Here is a 21,624-nt window from a genome sequence, read left to right on the forward strand (position 1 = left end):
ACCAAACCGATTGTTGAAGTAAAAGTGCAAAATAATAGAATAAAAAAAATATATTGATTGCAGACATTGTTTTGACAAATTCTTGAAGACAGCTGAGTATCTCATGTCGGGTGGAACCTTAAAGGGGTTTCCCCCCCACCCGCCGCTTGTTTTGGTTATCAGCTGAGGGATGATGTAACCACTTTCAAAAGGGGTTCCCCCCCCCCACCCTCCGCTTGTTTTGGTTATCAGCTGAGCGATGTAACCACTTTCAAAAGGGGTTCCCTCCCCACCCTCCGCTTGTTTTGGTTATCAGCTGAGCGATGTAACCACTTTCAAAAGGGGTTCCCTCCCCACCCTCCGCTTGTTTTGGTTATCAGCTGAGCGATGTAACCACTTTCAAAAGGGGTTCCCTCCCCACCCTCCGCTTGTTTTGGTTATCAGCTGAGCGATGTAACCACTTTCAAAAGGGGTTCCCCCCCACCCACCACTTGTTTTGGTTAGCAGCTGAGCGATGTAACCACTTTCAAAAGGGGTTCCACCCCCAACCTCCGCTTGTTTTGGTTATCAGCTGAGCGATGTAACCACTTTCAAAAGGGGTTCCCCCCCCACCCACCACTTGTTTTGGTTATCAGCTGAGCGATGATGTAACCACTTTCAAATAATAGACTGAGCTATGAATGCAAGAACATCCGTGAGCTCAAAATGAGTTTTTTTTTAACCATGTGACATTGTTTACAAACAATGGATTAACACAAGCTTATATTTTGGGTTCTGATTGTCACGTTGGTTGAAATGAGCGGACCAAGGCGCAGCGTGCATGGAGTTCCACATGTTGATTTAAATGAAACTCACCAACAAAAACAATAAACAGCAAACGAGACGTAACGACTGGAGTGCTCACAGGCACTACACAAACACAAGATCCCACAAACTAAAGGTGGGAAAAAGGCTGTCTAAGTATGATCCCCAATCAGAGACAACGATAGACAGCTGCCTCTGATTGGGAACCATACCCGGCCAACAAAGAAATAGAAAAACTAGAATGCCCGCCCAAATCACACCCCGACCTAACCAAATAGAGAAATAAAAAGGCTCTCTAAGGTCAGGGCGTGACACTGATGTTGAACTTGAACAGTTGAACTAAACGTATTAGGCAGTTATACGTCATATTCTTCAAGAATCAATGGCTATAAATCACTAATTTAAAAGTAAAAAAATAAAAAATGTTATGTACCTTAGATCTGTGGCTAAGGACAACCTCTACAATGGCAGAACTGTACACTACATTACTGTATTCTGGTCCTAGATCTGTACCGAAGGACCTCTACCATGGCAGAACTGTACACTACATTACTGTATTCTGGTCCTAGATCTGTACCGAAGGACCTCTACCATGGCAGAACTGTACACTACATTACTGTATTCTGGTCCTAGATCTGTACCGAAGGACCTCTACCATGGCAGAACTGTACAGTACATTACTGTATTCTGATACTAGATCTGTACCGAAGGACCTCTACCATGGCAGAACTGTACACTACATTACTGTATTCTGGTCCTAGATCTGTACCGAAGGACCTCTACCATGGCAGAACTGTACAGTACATTACTGTATTCTGGTCCTAGATCTGTACCGAAGGACCTCTACCATGGCAGAACTGTACACTACATTACTGTATTCTGGTCCTAGATCTGTGCCTATGGACATCTACCATGGCAGAACTGTACAGTACATTACTGTATTCTGATCCTAGATCTGTACCTATGGACCTCTACCATGGAAGTAAAAGTGCAAAAGAATATATGTGCCTAAGGACCTCTACCACTTTATTCATGATATTATAATATGATCTATTGTAGCGACCTCGTCAGGAGGTTGGGTTCTCTTGGCGTAACAACTAAGGAGTCTGGTTCACAGTCGTTGACCCGGGTTCTGTTGGTCAGAAGTAAACAAACCTTCCTGTGTACAGGAAAACGCCCGTAGGGTATCACATTTTCTTTAACCTTTCAAACAAATGTCCAGGTTTTTCCCAAAATCCCGATTTCCTGCTTATTTCCTCCTGATTCCGGGAATCTTTCAACTGGGATCTCTGAAATAAACCTGTTGATAAACGCTGTTTTTGGACAAAAGCAGTGTGATTGATGAAGCCATGTTCTACTCAAAGACTCTTCTATTGTCTCATTATATGCACAGAGGTCAGAGGTCAGAGCCATCATGCCCACAGAGGACACAGAGGCTTATCCCGTGTGTTAACTATCTCAGCAAGCAATAACTAAATGTACTGAATAAGACTCATATTCCATTGAATATTTTAGGCAGATTTTAAAAAGCGATGCATAATAATAATAATCACCAGTCAGGAGGGTACAGATAGCTCAATAAGTAAACTTAGACATGCAAAAAATATATATATTTTACATAGAATTAAGCATAATGGTTATGGCTCTAGATTGCAGGAAAAAGCTTTTTCAGGTGTTTGAAAAATTCAAAATGATTCAACTAGCCCCCTTCCGGACCACCCACCAGCCATCCTCTCATACTCTGTGTCCCTTCAGATTATTGGGGTGCATGAAGGCCCTGATAGAGGTTGCTATGGTAACACTTCATAATAACTATAATGAATAAGCATTTTAACAAACAATTTATGAACTATAAAAAATATATGTTTGTAAGCGTTTATAAACATTTATAAGAATGTGTAAGCATTACAAGCCTTCCATTACATTAGCATTTAAACAACGTTTGAAATAATTATTATAAGTATTAATAAATATGTATAATAATTTGAAAAGGCCTATCTTTGAAAGTTATTATGAAGTATTAATGACTGCAGAAAATACACACATTTACAGTATAACACTCCATTAGGTCACAACTAACACATATGTTCACATAATGTTAGGTTTTTCTAAATCCCTCTGGGTTTATTTGTGTAGAAAAGTAACCCTCTCTTGTGCTCTTGGTAATAAATATTACTGTAAATCTATCACATTGTTGTAAAGGAAGAAAGCTTCTGTTTGTGGTTTCATCTATTTGATGACGTGGTGTAAAATAGTACTGATCTTCTGTGGCTGTAAAAATGACATAAAGAGGATATAACTTCTGATTGGATGACATAAGATCATATGGATTCCTATTGGATGACATTAAGATCATATGGATTCCTATTGGATGACAGGAAGATCATATATCTTCTGATTGGATGACATAAACATCATATGGTCCTTCTTTCTTTTCTGTCTGTAAGATGCTCTGCATATGAACATCTGCTTAATGACTGAAATGTAAATGTTACGTCGGTGAAAATGAAACTACCGTGACATCATTGCATCATTGTCACTTCCTTCTCCCTCTTATCCTATTGGATGACATGAAGAGGATATGGATTCCTATTGGATGGCATGAAGATCATATAACTTCTGTTTGGATAACGTAACGCTTGATAAGACAGTTGTCTAATCAGGGGTGGAATTTAAGGATTCCGAGCACTGATCAGCCGGGCTAGTAAGGTACATGTTCTGCTGATCAGCCGGGCTAGTACACACTTAGAAAAAGGGGGTTCCAAAAGGGTTCTTCGGCTGTCCACATAGAAGCACCTTTATGGTTCCAGGTAGAACCCTCTGTGGAAAGGTATCTAGATGGAATCCAAAAAGGTTCTACCTAGAACAAAAAAAACGTTCTATCCGGAACCAAAAAAGGGTTCTTCTACAGGGACAGCCGAAGAACCATTTTATGTTCGAGATAGAGCACATTTCTACTGACCAGCCGGGCTAGTAGGGCACATTTTCTACTGACCAGGCCTGAAAAGGGAAGGGGAGTAAAGAGGTGCATTGTGGGGGTTCGGTGATGTCATCATATCTGCAACCCCCCTGTATTTTGGGGATCCCTTGACCCCTAGGACACACAATGGTACAAGGACAGAGGTTAACATACTGAAAGTGCTCTCTCTCTCTCTCTCTCTCTCTCTCTCTCTCTCTCTCTCTCTCTCTCTCTCTCTCTCTCTCTCTCTCTCTCTCTCTCTCTCTCTCTCTCTCTCTCTCTCTCTCTCTCTCTCTCTCTCTCTCTCTCTCTCTCTCTCTCTCTCTCTCTCTCTCTCTCTCTCTCTCTCTCTCTCTCTCTCTCTCTCTCTCTCTCTCTCTCTCTCTCTCTCTCTCTGTGTACCTGGGATTGGCTGGAGGAAGGGTTGGTAGTGCTGAACTCTGAGTATCTCTTCTTCTGTGGTGTGCAGATACAGGACAGGAGCTTGCCATACTCCTCTCTAACCTGATGAGGGCAGCAGAGCACAGTGTTACACACACACACACACACACACACACACACACACACACACACACACACACACACACACACACACACCATACCGTTTTGTTCAGTAGGCAGTGCATGATGAACAGCAGTGCTCCCTGTAGAGAGTTGAGGATAGTGAAGAGATATGTCATGACCACTGTCCCCTCCTCTTGGAACTGGAACACTCCAAATATCCACATAGTACCCAACACACACAGCTGGGCCACTGCTGTCACTGTGAACACCCTGGAGAGAGAGGGGGAGGAGGAGGGAAGGGGGAGGGAGGAGGGAGGACGGGAAGGGGAGGGAGGGGGTGAGGGTGGGGAGGGAAGGAGGGAGGACGGGAAGGAGGAGGGAAGGAGGGGGAAGGAGAGGGGAGGAGGAGGGGAGGAAGGAGGGAGGACGGGAAGGAGGGGGAAGGAGGGGGGAGGGAGGGAGGAGGGAGGAGGAGGGAGATAAGGGGAAGAAGGGAGGGGAGGGGAGGAGGGATGGGAGGGGTGGAGGGAGAAGACAAGGGGAGAAAGACAGTTTTAGAAGTTTTATTTCACAAATAAAATCTGAATTGCATTAGTTAATTCATTCACACACCAAGGATTTTGGGCTGTTCTAATATTCCCTTTATTTCTCCATTCCTCTCTCTCTCTGTCTCTCTCTCCATTCCTCTCTCTCTCTGTCTCTCTGTCTCTCTCTCCATTCCTCTCTCCATTAATTACTTAAAAATCATACAACGTCTCTCACAGTTGAAGTGTACCTATGATAAAAATTACAGACCTCTACATGCTTTGTAAGTTGGAAAACCTGCAAAATCGGCAGTGTTTCAAATACTTGTTCTCCCCACTGTATATATATATATATAGATTAGTTTAGTTGTTTTAAGGGTATATTGTCTCACTATCACTAAGCACGTATAGGGGTGGTGGGATCGTTGAGGTTGGTTCTCTCCAGGGCGTAACCAGCCGGAGGGGCTGGTTGTCATGGCCACTCGTGGAGGTGTCTGAAAAACTAAGTCGGCGGCATGGGGTGAAGATTCCCGCTGCAGACAGGTTGTTCGGTGGAAGAATGTAGTTTAGCGGCGGCCACTATCATTGGGTGTGATCGCATAAAATCAGCCTCGAGGATGAATAGCGCTGTAGTAATATTGTTAGATTGTATTGAAAAGGTGGATAGTTGAGAGTGGTGTTGTGTTGCGGGAGACACGGACGTCGGTGTTCCCTCTTATGAATCTGGCGAAGAAAGTTATACTTTCCAACGTTGCCCCCTTTTGTTAGAGAAGTGTTGGAGCGAGAGTTATCTCGTCGTGGAGAACTTGTTTCTACAATAATTGTTTTTATTTTTGGACGCAAATCGCCTTTGTTGAAACATGTCGTGACTCGTAGGAGACGAGTGCACATGATTTTAAAGAAGGACACTGACAAACTGAATTTAGCGTTCAGTTTCAGGATTGATGCGTTTGATTATGTGTTCTACGCTTCTACTGAATCAATGAAATGCTTTGGGTTTGGAAGAGAGGGGTACTTGGAGCGTAATTGTCCAGAGAACGAGCTCAGAGCCCGGTAGCAGCTCTAGCGCTGGTTCAGCTAAAGCACCACTGAGAAGGGATGAACAGGCTGAGGGTTCAGGAGAAGGGATGAACAGGCTGAGGGTTCAGGAGAAGGGATGAACAGGCTGAGGGTTCAGGAGAAGGGATGAACAGGCTGAGGGTTCAGGAGAAGGGATGAACATGCTGAGGGTTCAGGAGAAGGGATGAACAGGCTGAGGGTTCAGGAGAAGGGATGAACAGGCTGAGGGTTCAGTAGAAGGGATGAACAGGCTGAGGGTTCAGGAGAAGGGATGAACAGGCTGAGGGTTCAGGAGAAGGGATGAACAGGCTGAGGGTTCAGGAGAAGGGATGAACAGGCTGAGGGTTCAGGAGAAGGGACAAACAGGCTGAGGGTTCAGGAGAAGGGATGAACAGGCTGAGGGTTCAGTAGAAGGGAAGAACAGGCTGAGGGTTCAGGAGAAGGGATGAGCAGGCTGAGGGTTCAGGAGAAGGGATGAACAGGCTGAGGGTTCAGTAGAAGGGAAGAACAGGCTGAGGGTTCAGGAGAAGGGATGAACAGGCTGAGGGTTCAGTAGAAGGGATGAACAGGCTGAGGGTTCAGGAGAAGGGATGAACAGGCTGAGGGTTCAGCAGAAGGGATGAACAGGCTGAGGGTTCAGGAGAAGGGATGAACAGGCTGAGGGTTCAGGAGAAGGGATGAACAGGCTGAGGGTTCAGGAGAAGGGATGAACAGGCTGAGGGTTCAGGAGAAGGGATGAACATGCTGAGGGTTCAGGAGAAGGGATGAACAGGCTGAGGGTTCAGGAGAAGGGATGAACAGGCTGAGGGTTCAGTAGAAAGGATGAACAGGCTGAGGGTTCAGGAGAAGGGATGAACAGGCTGAGGGTTCAGGAGAAGGGATGAACAGGCTGAGGGTTCAGGAGAAGGGATGAACAGGCTGAGGGTTCAGGAGAAGGGACAAACAGGCTGAGGGTTCAGGAGAAGGGATGAACAGGCTGAGGGTTCAGTAGAAGGGAAGAACAGGCTGAGGGTTCAGGAGAAGGGATGAGCAGGCTGAGGGTTCAGGAGAAGGGATGAACAGGCTGAGGGTTCAGTAGAAGGGAAGAACAGGCTGAGGGTTCAGGAGAAGGGATGAACAGGCTGAGGGTTCAGTAGAAGGGATGAACAGGCTGAGGGTTCAGGAGAAGGGATGAACAGGCTGAGGGTTCAGCAGAAGGGATGAACAGGCTGAGGGTTCAGGAGAAGGGATGAACAGCCTGAGGGTTCAGGAGAAGGGATGAACAGCCTGAGGGTTCAGGAGAAGGGATGAACAGGCTGAGGGTTCAGGAGAAGGGATGAACAGGCTGAGGGTTCAGGAGAAGGGATGAACAGGCTGAGGGTTCAGGAGAAGGGATGAACAGGCTGAGGGTTCAGGAGAAGGGAAGAACAGGCTGAGGGTTCAGGAGACGGGATGAACAGGCTGAGGGTTCAGGAGACGGGATGAACAGGCTGAGGGTTCAGGAGAAGGGAAGAACAGGCTGAGGGTTCAGGAGAAGGGATGAACAGGCTGAGGGTTCAGGAGAAGGGAAGAACAGGCTGAGGGTTCAGGAGACGGGATGAACAGGCTGAGGGTTCAGTAGAAGGGATGAACAGGCTGAGGGTTCAGGAGAAGGGACGAACAGGCTGAGGGTTCAGGAGAAGGGAAGAACAGGCTGAGGGTTCAGGAGAAGGGATGAACAGGCTGAGGGTTCAGGAGAAGGGATGAACAGGCTGAGGGTTCAGTAGAAGGGATGAACAGGCTGAGGGTTCAGTAGAAGGGAGAAGGTGGGCAGATGTGGTGGGAGAAATAGGAAAGGAGAGAAATGTGACTAGGGGGGAAGTTGTGATAAATCAGTTGAGGATTAACAGGTTGTACAGATTGATAAATCAGTTGAGGATTAACAGGTTATACAGATTAATAAATCAGTTGAGGATTAACAGGTTGTACAGATTGATAAATCAGTTGAGGATAAACAGGTTGTACAGATTGATAAATCAGTTGAGGATTAACAGATTGTACAGATTGATAAATCAGTTGAGGATTAACAGATTGTACAGATTGATAAATCAGTTGAGGATTAACAGGTTGTACAGATTGATAAATCAGTTGAGGATAAACAGGCTGTACAGATTGATAAATCAGTTGAGGATTAACAGATTGTACAGATTGATAAATCAGTTGAGGATTAACAGGTTGTACAGATTGATAAATCAGTTGAGGATTAACGGGTTGTACAGATTGATAAATCAGTTGAGGATAAACAGGCTGTACAGATTGATAAATCAGTTGAGGATAAACAGGTTGTACAGATTGATAAATCAGTTGAGGATTAACAGGCTGTACAGATTGATAAATCAGTTGAGGATAAACAGGCTGTACAGATTGATAAATCAGTTGAGGATAAACAGGTTGTACAGATTGATAAATCAGTTGAGGATTAACAGGCTGTACAGATTGATAAATCAGTTGAGGATAAACAGGCTGTACAGATTGATAAATCAGTTGAGGATAAACAGGCTGTACAGATTGATAAATCAGTTGAGGATAAACAGGCTGTACAGATTGATAAATCAGTTGAGGATAAACAGGCTGTACAGATTGATAAATCAGTTGAGGATTAACAGGCTGTACAGATTGATAAATCATTTGAGGATAAACAGGTTGTACAGATTGATAAATCAGTTGAGGATTAACAGGTTGTACAGATTGATAAAATTGATTTTCAATAACACTGTTATTATTTTGGGGTTTCAATACGGTACACAGCAGAAAAGAAAATGTCAATTGTTACATTTTATTTTGGGACAAACACACACACACACACACACACACACACACACACACACACACACACACACACTCACTCACTCACTCACTCACTCACTCACTCACTCACTCACTCACTCACTCACTCACTCACTCACTCACTCACTCACTCACTCACTCACTCACTCACTCACTCACTCACTCACTCACTCACTCACACTCACACTCACACTCCTTACTTGATCTTGTTTAGGTTGGAGAGGTCAGGGTTGAGACTAGAGAACTTCTGGGCCAGCCTCCAGACAGTGATGATGAAGATGAAAGCGTTGAGGATGATGATGGTGCACACTGGGCCGAAGAAACTCCAGATGAATCCTCTCTCCAGAGATAACCAACAGCTGACAGAGACACACAGAGAGGATAACATTAGATTTAGGTTAAGTACATGTTATATTTCTCTTATGTTGTGTTGACTTTAAGTTAGGTTCAATCAAGGATCTTTCTCTGGAGACAACCAACAGATTACACACAGAGTGGAAATAGTTACAATAAGGTTATATTAAAGTTGGAAATATGTTATCTGGTGTTATTTACATGTTATAATTATGTTTAATAAAACCTCTCTCCAGAGACAACCAGCAGCTGACAGGTAATTTATTTGGGACACACACAACTCTCTTTATCTTTTTTACACACACACACACACACACACACACACACACACACACACACACACACACACACACACACACACACACACACACACACACACACACACACACACACACACACACACACACACACACACACACACACACACACAGTTAGAGACTCAGACACACTGTACTCACTGTTGTGTGGTACCGTATCCATCTGGGTAGGTGATAGCAGAGATGATGACTATAGCCAGTGGCAGTCCATATCCCACAGCATACAGGTACAGAGGTCTACAGTAAGAAGAAGAATCACAGAGGTTCATAAAATACAGGTACAGAGGTTTACAATAATAATAAGAAACAAAGAGCTTCATAAAATACAGGTACAGAGGTTCACAACAAGAAGAAGAAACAAAGAGTTGAACCTCTCTTGGGTAGGGGGCAGTATTTTCACATCCGGATGAAAAGCGTGCCCAAAGTAAACTGCCTGTTACTCAGGCCTAGAAGTTAGGATGTTAACTTCTTAGCGCTAGGGGTCAGATTTTATTATTATTATTATTTTTTTAAATAACGTACCCAACGTAAACGGATATTTTCTCTGGCCCAGATCGTAGAATATGCATATAATTTACAGATTAGGATAGAAAACACTCCAAAGTTTCCAAAACTGTCAAAATATTGTCTGTCAGAAAAATAATACTAATTCTGCAAGCGAAATCCTGAGAAAAAGTAACCCGGAAGTGATATCTTTTTTTAAAAATCTTTGTTTCCTGGCCTGTCTAACCTCCATTTAAAGGGGTATCAACCAGATTCTTTTTCCAATGGCTTCCTCAGGCTGTTACCAGGCTTTAGACGTAGTTTCAGGCTTTTATTTTGAAAAAATGAGCTAGATGTTTCAAAAGAGGTCAGGTGTCCTCTGAATATTTCCTGACCCCTCGCGCGGGAGGAGCTCACCATTTTCCTTTTCTCTCTTAATGAATAGGTTATGCTCCGGTTGAAATATTATCGATTATGTTTTGTTAAAGACAACCTGAGGTTTGATTATAAAAAACATTTTAAATGTTTCTACGACCATTTCGGATACTTTTTGGGATTTGTCAAACGGAACACGGCTTTTGTTTTCTTAAAATAATGCGCAACCTAAATGGCGTTTTTTTTGTGATTTGTTGTGCCTCATGAGTGGAAACACCTGAAGATTATCAAAGGTAAGCGATTAATTTTATTGCTTTTCTTACTTTTAACCAAACTAATATAAGGCTAAGCTTTTACAGCATTGAAAATCTACACTCACAAAAGCTTGGATTTCTTTCACTGTAAAATATATTTTCAAAATCTGACATGATAGGTGGATTAACAACAAGCTAAGCTGTGTTTTGGTATATTTCACTTGTGATTGAATGATTATCAATATTTTTAGTAATATTTTTGAATTTGGCGCCCTGCAATTCAGCGGTTGTTTAGGAAAGTGAACCCGTATTCGGTATCCGTAGCGCAGATAAGTTAATATAATTGGTATATTTGGAGAGAGAACACTCTAACGTTTCTAAAACTGTTAAAATAATGTCTGTGAGTATAACAGAACTGATATGGCAGGCGAAACACAGAGGACAAACCATCCCACCCCCAAAAATTCAGCCTACCACTATTTTCAATGGCTGTCACTGTTATTATAAGGCGAAGTCCTCCCAGGTTGCAGTTCCTAGGGCTTCCACTAGATGTCAACAGTCTTTAGAAAGAGTTTCAGGCTCTTTTTTGGAAAAATGAGCCAGAAATTGTAGTTTGTCTAGGTGGCTCCCATTTTGGCTGTAGTGTTTCCAAGCGTGTGAATGAGAACGCGTTCTTTGGTATTTTTCTCCGGTAAAGACAATAACGATTCTCCGTCTTAAATTCTAACGTTGTTTGACTTGTTTGGAAAAGTTTATTAGTAACGTTTGGGATTCATTTTGTATGCATTTTGATGGAGGGAAACTGGGTGGATTATTGACTGGAGCGCGCCAGCTAAACTGAGTTTTTATGGATATAAAGAAGGACTTTATCGAACAAAAGGACCATTTGTGATGTATCTGGGACCTTTTGGAGTGCCAACAGAAGAAGATCAAAGTTAAGGGATTTTTTATATCGCTATTTATGACTTTCGTGTCGCACCTGCCTGGTTGAAATATGTTTTTCATGTGTTGGTATGCTGGGCGCTGTCCTCAGATAATCGCATGGTTTGCTTTCGCCGTAAAGCCTTTTTTAAATCTGACACCGCGGCTGGATTAACAAGAAGTTAAGCTGTATTTTGATGTATTACACTTGTGATTTTATGAAAGTTAAATATTTATAATACTGTAGTTTGAATTTCGCTCTCTGCAATTTCACCGGATGTTGGCCAGGTGGGACGCTACTGTCCCACCTGCCCATAAGAAGTTAATAAAATAGCAGTTAAAAGAAAAGGTAACACACCAAGGTAGATAAGAGCTAGATAAAATAAAGTAGTAAGACACACACTACCGTTCAACACTTAGAAACGTCCTTGTTTTTGAAAGAAAATAAAAACATTGTCCATTACAATAACATCAAATTGATCAGAAATACAGTGTAGACATTGTTAATGTTGTAAATGTCTATTGTAGGTTTAAACGGCTAATTTTTAATGGAATATCTACATAGGCGTATAAAGGCCCATTATCAGCAACCATCACTTCTGTGTTCCAATGTCACGTTGTGTTAGCTAATCCAAGTTTAGCATTTTAAAAGGCTAATTGATCAATAGAAAACCCTTTTGCAATTATGTTACAGCTGAAAATGGTTGTTCTGATTAAAGAAGCAATAAAACTGGCCTTCTTTAGACTAGTTGAGTATCTGGAGCATCAGCATTTGTGGGTTTGATTACAGGCTCAAAATGGCCAGAAACGAATAATTTTCTTCTGAAACTCATCAGTCTATTCTTGTTCTGAAAAATGAAGGCTACACTGTATTTCTGATCAATTTGATGTTATTTTAATGGACAAAAAATTTACTTTTCTTTCAAAAACAAGGACATTTCTAAGTGACCCCAAACTTTTGAACTGTAGTGTATATAATGAAAATATATAATAGATTAGGAAATATTATAAATACATACATTATGTATCTAAATGAATATAACATAAATGTATTACATTTACATTACATTTAAGTCATTTAGCAGACGCTCTTATCCAGAGCGACTTATATAATAAAGAAATAAATACAAATATATAAACTCTAAATATATACTAAGACATAATAATTTATAACCATAGAGTAAATATATCCAATACCTTATGGTAGTGTTGAAGACCAGGACCACCATGCGATAGAGCTGAACCCCCTCTAACAACATCCAACTAAAGGATCCTAGGAAGAACAGGTGGAGGAGACCTGCTACAACCCTACATCCTCCCTGAGAGAGGAGAGGAGAGGAGAGGAGAGGAGAGGAGAGGAGAGGAGAGGAGAGGAGAGGAGTAGGAGAGGACAGGACAGGACAGGGGAAGGAGAGGAGAGGACAGGGGGGGACAGGAGGAAGGAGAGGAGAGGACGGGGGGACAGGGTGGAGGAGAGGAGAGGGGGGACGGGAGAGGAGAGGAGAGGAGAGGTGGAGAAGGGGTGGAAAGGAGAGGGGAGGAGGGGAGAGGTGGAGAAGGGGTGGAAAGGAGAGGAGAGGAGGGGAGGGGAGAGGAGGAGAAGGGGAGGGGAGGAGGAGAGATGGAAGTAAAATTGAATATTCAAAAACTTAGAACTGACTGGATGTAAAAAGGGCTTATTTTTAGTTATTTGTTTGTCATCCTGGGTATAGAAAGGGGTACAAGATCCTTGGGGGGGAGCAACACCAAATCTTCAAAGTGACAAGGAAAATATTATAAAGATAAATTGCTATATATACCTTGATGGTCAGATTGACACACACACAAACACATACACACACACTCCCCACATCTCCATACCCACCTTGCTCTGTGTGTGAGAGATGCCGGTGAGGAAGACGATGTCAGCGATGAAGAGGCAGACACAGAGGTGGAGGTGGATGGTGGTGCGTGTCCCCTGGATGGACCGACACAGCCAGAAGGTCAGGATGCACAGCAACAGACACACCACAGACACCGACAGACCCAGCCACGTCAACAGACGCAGCTCAAAGGTATCCTGGAAAGAGGGAGGTAGAGAGAGAGGGAGAGAGGGAGAGAGAGAGAGAGAAAGAGAGAGAGAGAGCGAGAGAAAGAGAGAGAGAGAGAGAGAGAGAGAGAGAGGGAGAGAGCGAGAGAGAGAGAGGAAGGAGTGGGGGGGGTTACATAATATATAACGTCAGTGTTGACCCGTCATTCATCTGTTTTGAAGCCAACATTTTTTGCAACAAAAAAATAATACAATAAATAATATATATATAAATACATTTTTGGGGGTCTTACCTGTTTTGCATGTTATTTTGCCATTAATACGTGTCACATATCAGTTTGCAAACAATTAAAAAATATATATCTATCTTAAGTGAAGCAGCTCCAAAATGCAGGTGTTTCAGCTTAGCTCAGTGCTTTCTGTGGTGGTGGGGCGAGGCAGCAGAAAATAGCAGCATTGCGCCGTGATTGGCTCAGTGTTCTGTCACTCATGGGAACACAACATCATCATCAAGTTGAAGTCCTTAGTAAGGGTAAACATCCATAATTACAGCCCTTTGGGTCCTCCCATAGAGTTATACTACAAGTGTCCTTCCAAGAAGGCTCAAGGTCATTGGCCACAGATAAAATGACGTCAAATCACGTTATATGTACAGTTGCTTTGATTGGACTGATCATGTCAACATCTTACTTCCAAAGTCTTAGCTAGCAGTCACGATCATGATTCATGTCGACATTTTTAATCCTTGTCATATGAAGAGAAATAATGAAGAGAAATTATAGATAAAACATATCGGTGCTCATCGGCCATTGCACATAAACATTACACAAGTGGGAAAATTCAACAAATCAAATCAAATGTTATTAGTCACATGCGCCGAATACAACAGGTACAGGTACAACCTTACATTGAAATGCTTACTGACGAGCCCCTAACCAACAATGAAGTTTAAAAAAATACAGATAAGAATAAGAGATAACGGTAACAAGTAATTATGTAGCACAAGTGATTAAAAAGCAGTAGTAAAATAGCAATAGCGAGACTATATACAGGTGGGTACCGATACAGAGTCAATGTGCGGGGGAACCAGTTAGGTGAGGTAGTATGTACATGTAGGTACAGTTATTAAAGTGACTATGCATAGATGATAGCAACAGAGAGTAGCAGTGGTGTAAAGGGGGGGGGGGGGGGGGGGCAATGGAAATGGTCTAGGCAACCACCTATCAGTCTATGACTATGGTGGCTGGAGTCTTTAACAATGTTTAGGGCCTTCCTCTGACACCACCTGGTATAGAGGTCCTGGATGGCAGGAAGCTTGGCCCCAGGGATGTACTGGGCCATTCTCACTACCCTCTGTAGTGCCTTGCGGTCGGAGGCCGAGCAGTTGCCATACCAGGCAGTGATGCAACCAGTCAGGATGCGTTCAATGGTGCAGCTGTAGAACCTTTTGAGGATCTGAGGACCCATGCCAAATCTTTTCAGTCTCCTGAGGGGGAATAGGTTTTGTCGTGCTCTCTTCACGACTGTCTTGGTGTGCTTGGACCATGTTAGTTTGTTGGTGATGTGGACACCAAGGAACTTGAAGCTCTCATCGTGCTCCACTACAGACCCGTCGTTAAGACTGGGGGCGTGCTCGGTCCTCTTTTTCCTGTAGCCCACAATCATCTCCTTTGTCTTGAGGGAGAGGTTGTTGTCCCCGCATCACAAGGCCAGGTCTCTGACCTCCTCCCTATAGGCTATCTGTCTTTGTCGGTGATCAGACCTACCACTGTTGTGTCATCGGCAAAATGTTATGATGATGTCGTGCCTGGCCGTGCAGTCATGAGTGAACAGGGAGTACAGGAGGGGGCTGAGCACGCACCCCTGAGGGGCCCCTGTGTTGAGGATCAGCGTTGCGGATGTGTTGTTTCCTACCATACCACCTGGGGGCGGCCCATCAGGAAGTCCAGGATCCAGTTGCAGAGGGAGGTGTTTAGTCCCGGGGTCCTTAGCTTATTGATGAGCTTTGAGGGCACAATGGTGTTGAACGCTGAGCTGTTGTTAATGAATATCATTCTCACATAGGTGTTCATTTTGTTCATGTGGGAAAGGGCAGTGTGGAGTGCAATAGAGATTGCATCATCTGTGAATCTGTTGGGGCGGTATGCAAATTGGAGTGGGTCTAGGGTTTCTGGGATGATGGTGTTGATGTGAGCCATGACCAGCCTTTCAAAGCACGTCATGGCTGCAGACGTGAGTGCCACGGGTTGGTAGTCATTTAGGCAGGTTGCCTTTGTGTTCTTGGGCACAGGCACTCTGGTGGTCTACTTAAAACATGTTGGTATTACAGACTCGGAGAGGGAGAAGTTGAACATGTCAGTGAAGACACTTGCCAGTTGGTCAGCGCATGCTCCCATTACGCGTCCTAGTAATCCGTCTGGCCCTTTGCCATTGTGAATGTTGACCTGTTTAAAGGTCTTACTCAGATCGGCTGCGGAGAGCGTGATCAAACAGTCTTCCGGCACAGCTGGTGCTCTCATGCATGTTTCAGTGGTATTTTCCTCGAAGCGAGCATAGAAGTGGTTTAGCTTGTCTGGTAGGCTCGTGTCACTGGGCAGCTCTCGGCTTTGCTTCCCTTTGTAATAGATCACATCCAACGAGTGTCAGAGTCGGTGTAGTATGATTCGATCTTACAGGCTGACTACACTGTTCGCGTCGCGTGCGCGAGAGTTGCAAAATAAATTTAGAAATCTATATCATTAAATTATTTTGCACGTGCCAAGGGCTAAAATAGAAGTAAGTTCTATTTGTGACGCAGATCGCGCTGCAAGTCCTGCCTCTCCCATCTCCTCATTGGTTTATAGAAGCACGTACCCATCTCCTCATTGGTTATCCCGTGGTGGGTGACTGAAAGACGAACGAGGTCAGTGGTGGTAATGCACGTAATTTATGAAAGTTGCCAATCGCAATATAAAGTCAAGAGAAGAAAAAGCCTAGAAGGAGGAGAGATGACTAGAAACTATTCAGGTGACCATTTTATGTGTGGATTAATTGTCGGAGTAGAGGACCTTGTGCATTTCAGGTAAAATAACAACTCAATGTTTATATCCCAGGACAAATTAGCTGGCAACAGCAAGCTAGCTAAAAGGGACAAATTAGCTAGCAAGTGCAAGCTAGCTAGCTAAATTGTCATAAAGGTTTAATGATTTTAGACCTATCCCCAAATGAATGTAATTGGTTCAGAGTGTATTTTGATATTTAACCTGCGTGTCGTGATCGCGTTTGGTGTGGGAGGACAAAATACACCATCATACCTGTACAGGGTAGAGGGCCATGAGAACAGCAAAGCTGCTAAGGTGTATACAGGAACACACAGTGTGTGTAGCGTTAGACGTGACTTTGGTACAGCCACGCCTTGACCATACCCCCCCCTCTTCATGGACACGCCAGAAGACACAGGTATAGTTCATTTCTGATGACTCTGTCCTCACCTGGGGTTGGAGAGGGAGAGGGAGAGGGAGAGGGAGAGGGAGAGGGAGAGGGAGAGGGAGAGGGCCATCGTCAGTATGTTTGGCCATCGTCATTATGTTAGGCCATCGTTAGTCTGTTTGGCCATCGTCATTATGTTAGGCCATCGTCATTATGTTAGGCCATTGTCAGTATATGAAAAAGTCCTAGCTGTAGATGTACGATTACAATATGGTATAATATTTACATACATCATATATTAACATCAGCTAATATCATGTTATTAAATGATACCTGTAGATGTTTGAAGGTGAGGATGACAGGCTGGGCGAGGTGTTCTGTTGCTGGGTTACTGACGAGAGCTGTTACCACCTTGGAACTGATCTGGTAGCTAGGCTTTGATGCTGTGTCTGTGTCTGTGTCTGTGTCTGTGTCTTTGTCTGTGTCAGTGAGGTACTGGAAGGAGTTGTTGACAGATTTCTCCACTGTCTTGTAACACACCAACCCAGCCAGAGCGAAACCTGGGAAGCACAGAATTAAACAAGTTACTAGAATTTCTTGTAGCTTTACCAAAATTACCGGGGTTTTTAGGTTTCCTGGTTGGAAGTTTCCTGGAATAAAGAGGGAATAAAGAGGGAATCCAGAATCCAGGATTTCTGGGAAGTTTTGGAAAGTTATTGGTACTAAAAGTTATAGTACTTAGTTATAGAGATGATGATGATGATGAAGAGTATCCTACCTGGGTACGTCCCGTTGCCGGTGGCTGTCTCCCAGCTGGTGTCCAGTCGAGCGTTGTCATTGGCCAGGCTGATTGGCCCAATGGGCGGAGTCTGTCCCCTCCTCACTGCAAGCTCTGCCTCTGTGTACAAGGACAAGGCGAAAGGTGAAGGAGGATGTGTGTGTGTGTGCATGTGTGAGTTTGTGTCTGGAAGTTCATGTGTATGTGTTCATGTGTGTGTGTGTGTGTGTGTATGTATGTTTGTGTGTATGTTTGTGTGAGTTTTTGTGTGTGTGTGTGTGTGTGAGAGTGTGCATGTGTGTGTGTGTGTGTGTGTGTGTGTGTGTGTGTGTGTGTGTGTGTGTGTGTGTGTGTGTGTGTGTGTGTGTGTGTGTGTGTGTGTGTGTGTGTGTGTGTGTGTGTGTGTGTGTGTGTGTGTGTGTGTGTGTGTACATGTTCGTGTGTGAGTTTGTGCATGTGAGTGTGTGAGTGTTTGTGCATGTTCGCGTGTGAGTGTGTGCATGTTCGTGTGTGTGTGTGCATTTGTGTGTGTGTGCGTGTGTGTGTGTGTGTGTGTGTGAGTGTGTGTGCATGTTCATGTGTGTGTATGTGCGTGTGTGCGTGCGTGTGCATGTTACCTGCGTGGTCTGTCTCCATGGTGGTGTGGTTGTCTCTGAGCTGTGGCCCGATGAGCTTCATGGCGTCCTCCACAGCGCCTAGCAACCCACTCACCTCCCGGCTGTTGCTTAGGATACCTTGAGACAGGAAACTGTTTATCTCCGTGAAGACATTCTACACACAGGAAGTAGAAACAGGAGACAGGAAGTGAGTGAACGAGGTGTATATGTGTACATGCATGCATGATTGCACCGTGTGTGAGTCCTTGCATGTATTTTTGTGTGTGTGTGTGTGTGTGTGTGTGTGTGTGTGTGTGTGTGTGTGTGTGTGTGTGTGTGTGTGTGTGTGTGTGTGTGTGTGTGTGTGTGTGTGTGTGTGTGTGTGTGTGTGTGTGTGTGTATGGGGTTTACCTCCAGTAACACCTCTCCAGACAGTCTCCCTCCGGCTGCGTCCCCAGAGTTACTCAACACCAGACAGCTGTTCCTCATCAGAGACAGGAGACCAGCTAAACCTGGGACAGTCTGAGAGAGAGGAGATGTAATTGACTTCATATTGGTAAAAACATTTATATCAAGACATATATTGTCGTGTCAGAAGATAGTTCTTGAACGTATTAATTAAAACACAGGTGTCTGGGTTTAGAACTCACCTGTCCAGGAGTCTGATCCGCTTTGAACTGGTCACAGGTCAGTACTGAAGGAAACACAAAACAAAACCATCACTCCTGGATCAACACCACACCACACCACAACAACACACCACACCACAACAACACACCACAACAACACACCACAACACAACACCACACCACGACAACACACCACAACAACACACCACAACACAACAACACACCACAACACAACAACACAGCACAACACAACACCACACCACGACAACACACCACACCACAACAACACACCACAACAACACACCACAACAGCACCACAACAACACACAACAACACCACACCACAACAACACACCACAACAACACACCACAACAGCACCACAACAACACACAACACCACAACAACACACCACAAAACCACAACACAACACAACAACACAACAACACCACACCACAACACCACACCACAACAACACACCACAACACCACACCACAACACCACAACACAACACCACAACACCACACCACAACAACACACCACAACAACACACCACAACAACACACCACAACAACACACCACAACAACACACCACAACACCACCACCACATCACAACACCACAACAACACACACCACAACAACACCACCACATCACAACAACACCACACCACAACACACCACAACAACACACCACAACACCACACCACAATACCCACACCACAACAACACAACACCACACCACAACACCACACCACAACAACACACACAACAACACAACACAACACCACACCACAACAACACAACACCACAACACCACACCACAACACCACACCACAACACCACACCACAACAACACCACAACACCCACACCACAACGACACACCACAACACCACAACACCACACCACACCACACCACCACAACACCACACCACAACACCACACCACAACACCACAACACCACACCACAACAACACACCACAACAACACACCACAACACCACCACAACAACACAACACCACACCACAACAACACACCACAACACCACAACACCACACCACAACAACACCACAACACCACCACAACAACACAACACCACACCACACCACAACAACACACCACAACAACACACCACAACACCACCACAACACCACAACACCACACCACAACACCACACCACAACACCACACCACAACAACACACCACAACACCACCACAACACCACAACACCACACCACAACAACACCACCACAACAACACACCACAACACCACCACAACAACACACCACAACAACACACCACAACAACACACACCACAACACCACAACACCACACCACAACACCACACCACAACACCACCACAACAACACACACCACAACAACACACCACAACAACACACACCACAACAGCACACCACAACACCACACCACAACAACACACCACAACACCACAACAACCCACACCACAACACCACAACACCACACCACAACAACACACCACAACAACACACCACAACAACAACACACCACAACAACACACACCACAACAGCACACCACAACACCACACCACAACAGCACACCACAACACCACCACAACAACACACACCACAACAACACACCACAACAACACACACCACAACACCACACCACACCACAACACCACACCACAACAACACCACAACAGCACACCACAACACCACACCACAACAACAACACCACAACAACACACCACAACACCACCACAACAACACACACCACAACAACACACCACAACAACACACACCACAACAGCACACCACAACACCACACCACAACAACACACCACAACACCACAACACCACACACCACAACAACACACCACAACACCACACCACAACAACACACAACAACACCACAACAACACACCACAACAACACCACAACAACACACACCACACCACAACCACATCACAACAACACACAACAATATACCACAAAACCACATCACAAAAACACACACAACAACACCACAACAACACACCACAACACCACAACAACACACCATAATGATCACACCACACACTACACCACACATAACAACATAACACAACACACTGTCTGTTTGAACTACTGGCACACAGCTCAGACACCCATACATACCCCACAAGACATGCCACTAGAGGTCTCTTCACAATACCCAAGTCCAGAACAGACTACAGGAAACACTACTACATAGAGCCGTGACTACATGTAAATCTCTTACACATCAAGTAAGTTTAAAAAATGGATAAAAACACGCCTTATGGAACAGTGGGGACTGTGTAGGAACATAAACATAGACACAAACACGATAACAGACATGCATACACACACACATGATAACATACGCACTACACATGGAGTTTGTGTTGTAGATACTGTATGTGGTAGTGGAGTAACGGCCTAAAGGGCACACACTTAGTGTGTTGTGAAATCTGTTGTGAATGTTTTGTAATGTTTTTAAACTGCTTTAATGTTGCTGGACCCCAGGAAGAGTAGTTGCTGCCTTGACTGGAACTAATGGGGATCCTTAATAAATACAAATACAACACAACACAACAACACAACACAACACACCACACACCACACCACAATAGTAGATCCAAGTTGTTGCCATGGGTAACCAAGTTTACCATCAGATACCAACTAACTAAGATACAAATGAAGACATGAGACAGAGAGGAAGTTGAGGTGGAGATTAAAACACCCAGAAACCCACAGCACACCAGTGATGAAATGTTACCATGGTAACCATCCTAGGACGCATCCCAAATGACAGCCTATTATATAGCGCTCTATGGGCCCTGGTCTACAGTAGTGCACTATATAGGG

The 21,624-nt window shown here is 44.2% G+C and overlaps 1 protein-coding gene across 1 annotated transcript in view; it reads right to left on the bottom strand.

Moving 5' to 3' along the window:
• The window catches only part of LOC139545533 (adhesion G protein-coupled receptor E5-like), a 47,357-nt gene that overhangs the window by 48 nt on the left and 25,685 nt on the right, over positions 1–21,624 (bottom strand). The window contains exons 5-17 of the mRNA XM_071353426.1: positions 18,800–18,843; positions 18,561–18,671; positions 18,171–18,324; positions 17,554–17,673; positions 17,109–17,335; positions 16,661–16,837; positions 13,203–13,397; positions 12,536–12,657; positions 9,447–9,542; positions 8,835–8,993; positions 4,345–4,516; positions 4,145–4,246; positions 1–3,877 (exon numbers count right to left, since the gene is read on the bottom strand). The exon at positions 1–3,877 is cut by the window's left edge and continues 48 nt beyond it. Coding sequence (XP_071209527.1) covers positions 3,836–3,877; positions 4,145–4,246; positions 4,345–4,516; positions 8,835–8,993; positions 9,447–9,542; positions 12,536–12,657; positions 13,203–13,397; positions 16,661–16,837; positions 17,109–17,335; positions 17,554–17,673; positions 18,171–18,324; positions 18,561–18,671; positions 18,800–18,843 — 1,721 coding nt within the window. The 3' untranslated portion in view covers positions 1–3,835. The remainder of the gene's footprint in view (positions 3,878–4,144; positions 4,247–4,344; positions 4,517–8,834; positions 8,994–9,446; positions 9,543–12,535; positions 12,658–13,202; positions 13,398–16,660; positions 16,838–17,108; positions 17,336–17,553; positions 17,674–18,170; positions 18,325–18,560; positions 18,672–18,799; positions 18,844–21,624) is intronic.

Source organism: Salvelinus alpinus, chromosome 2, assembly GCF_045679555.1.
Source record: "Salvelinus alpinus chromosome 2, SLU_Salpinus.1, whole genome shotgun sequence".
Lineage (NCBI taxonomy): Eukaryota > Metazoa > Chordata > Actinopteri > Salmoniformes > Salmonidae > Salvelinus > Salvelinus alpinus.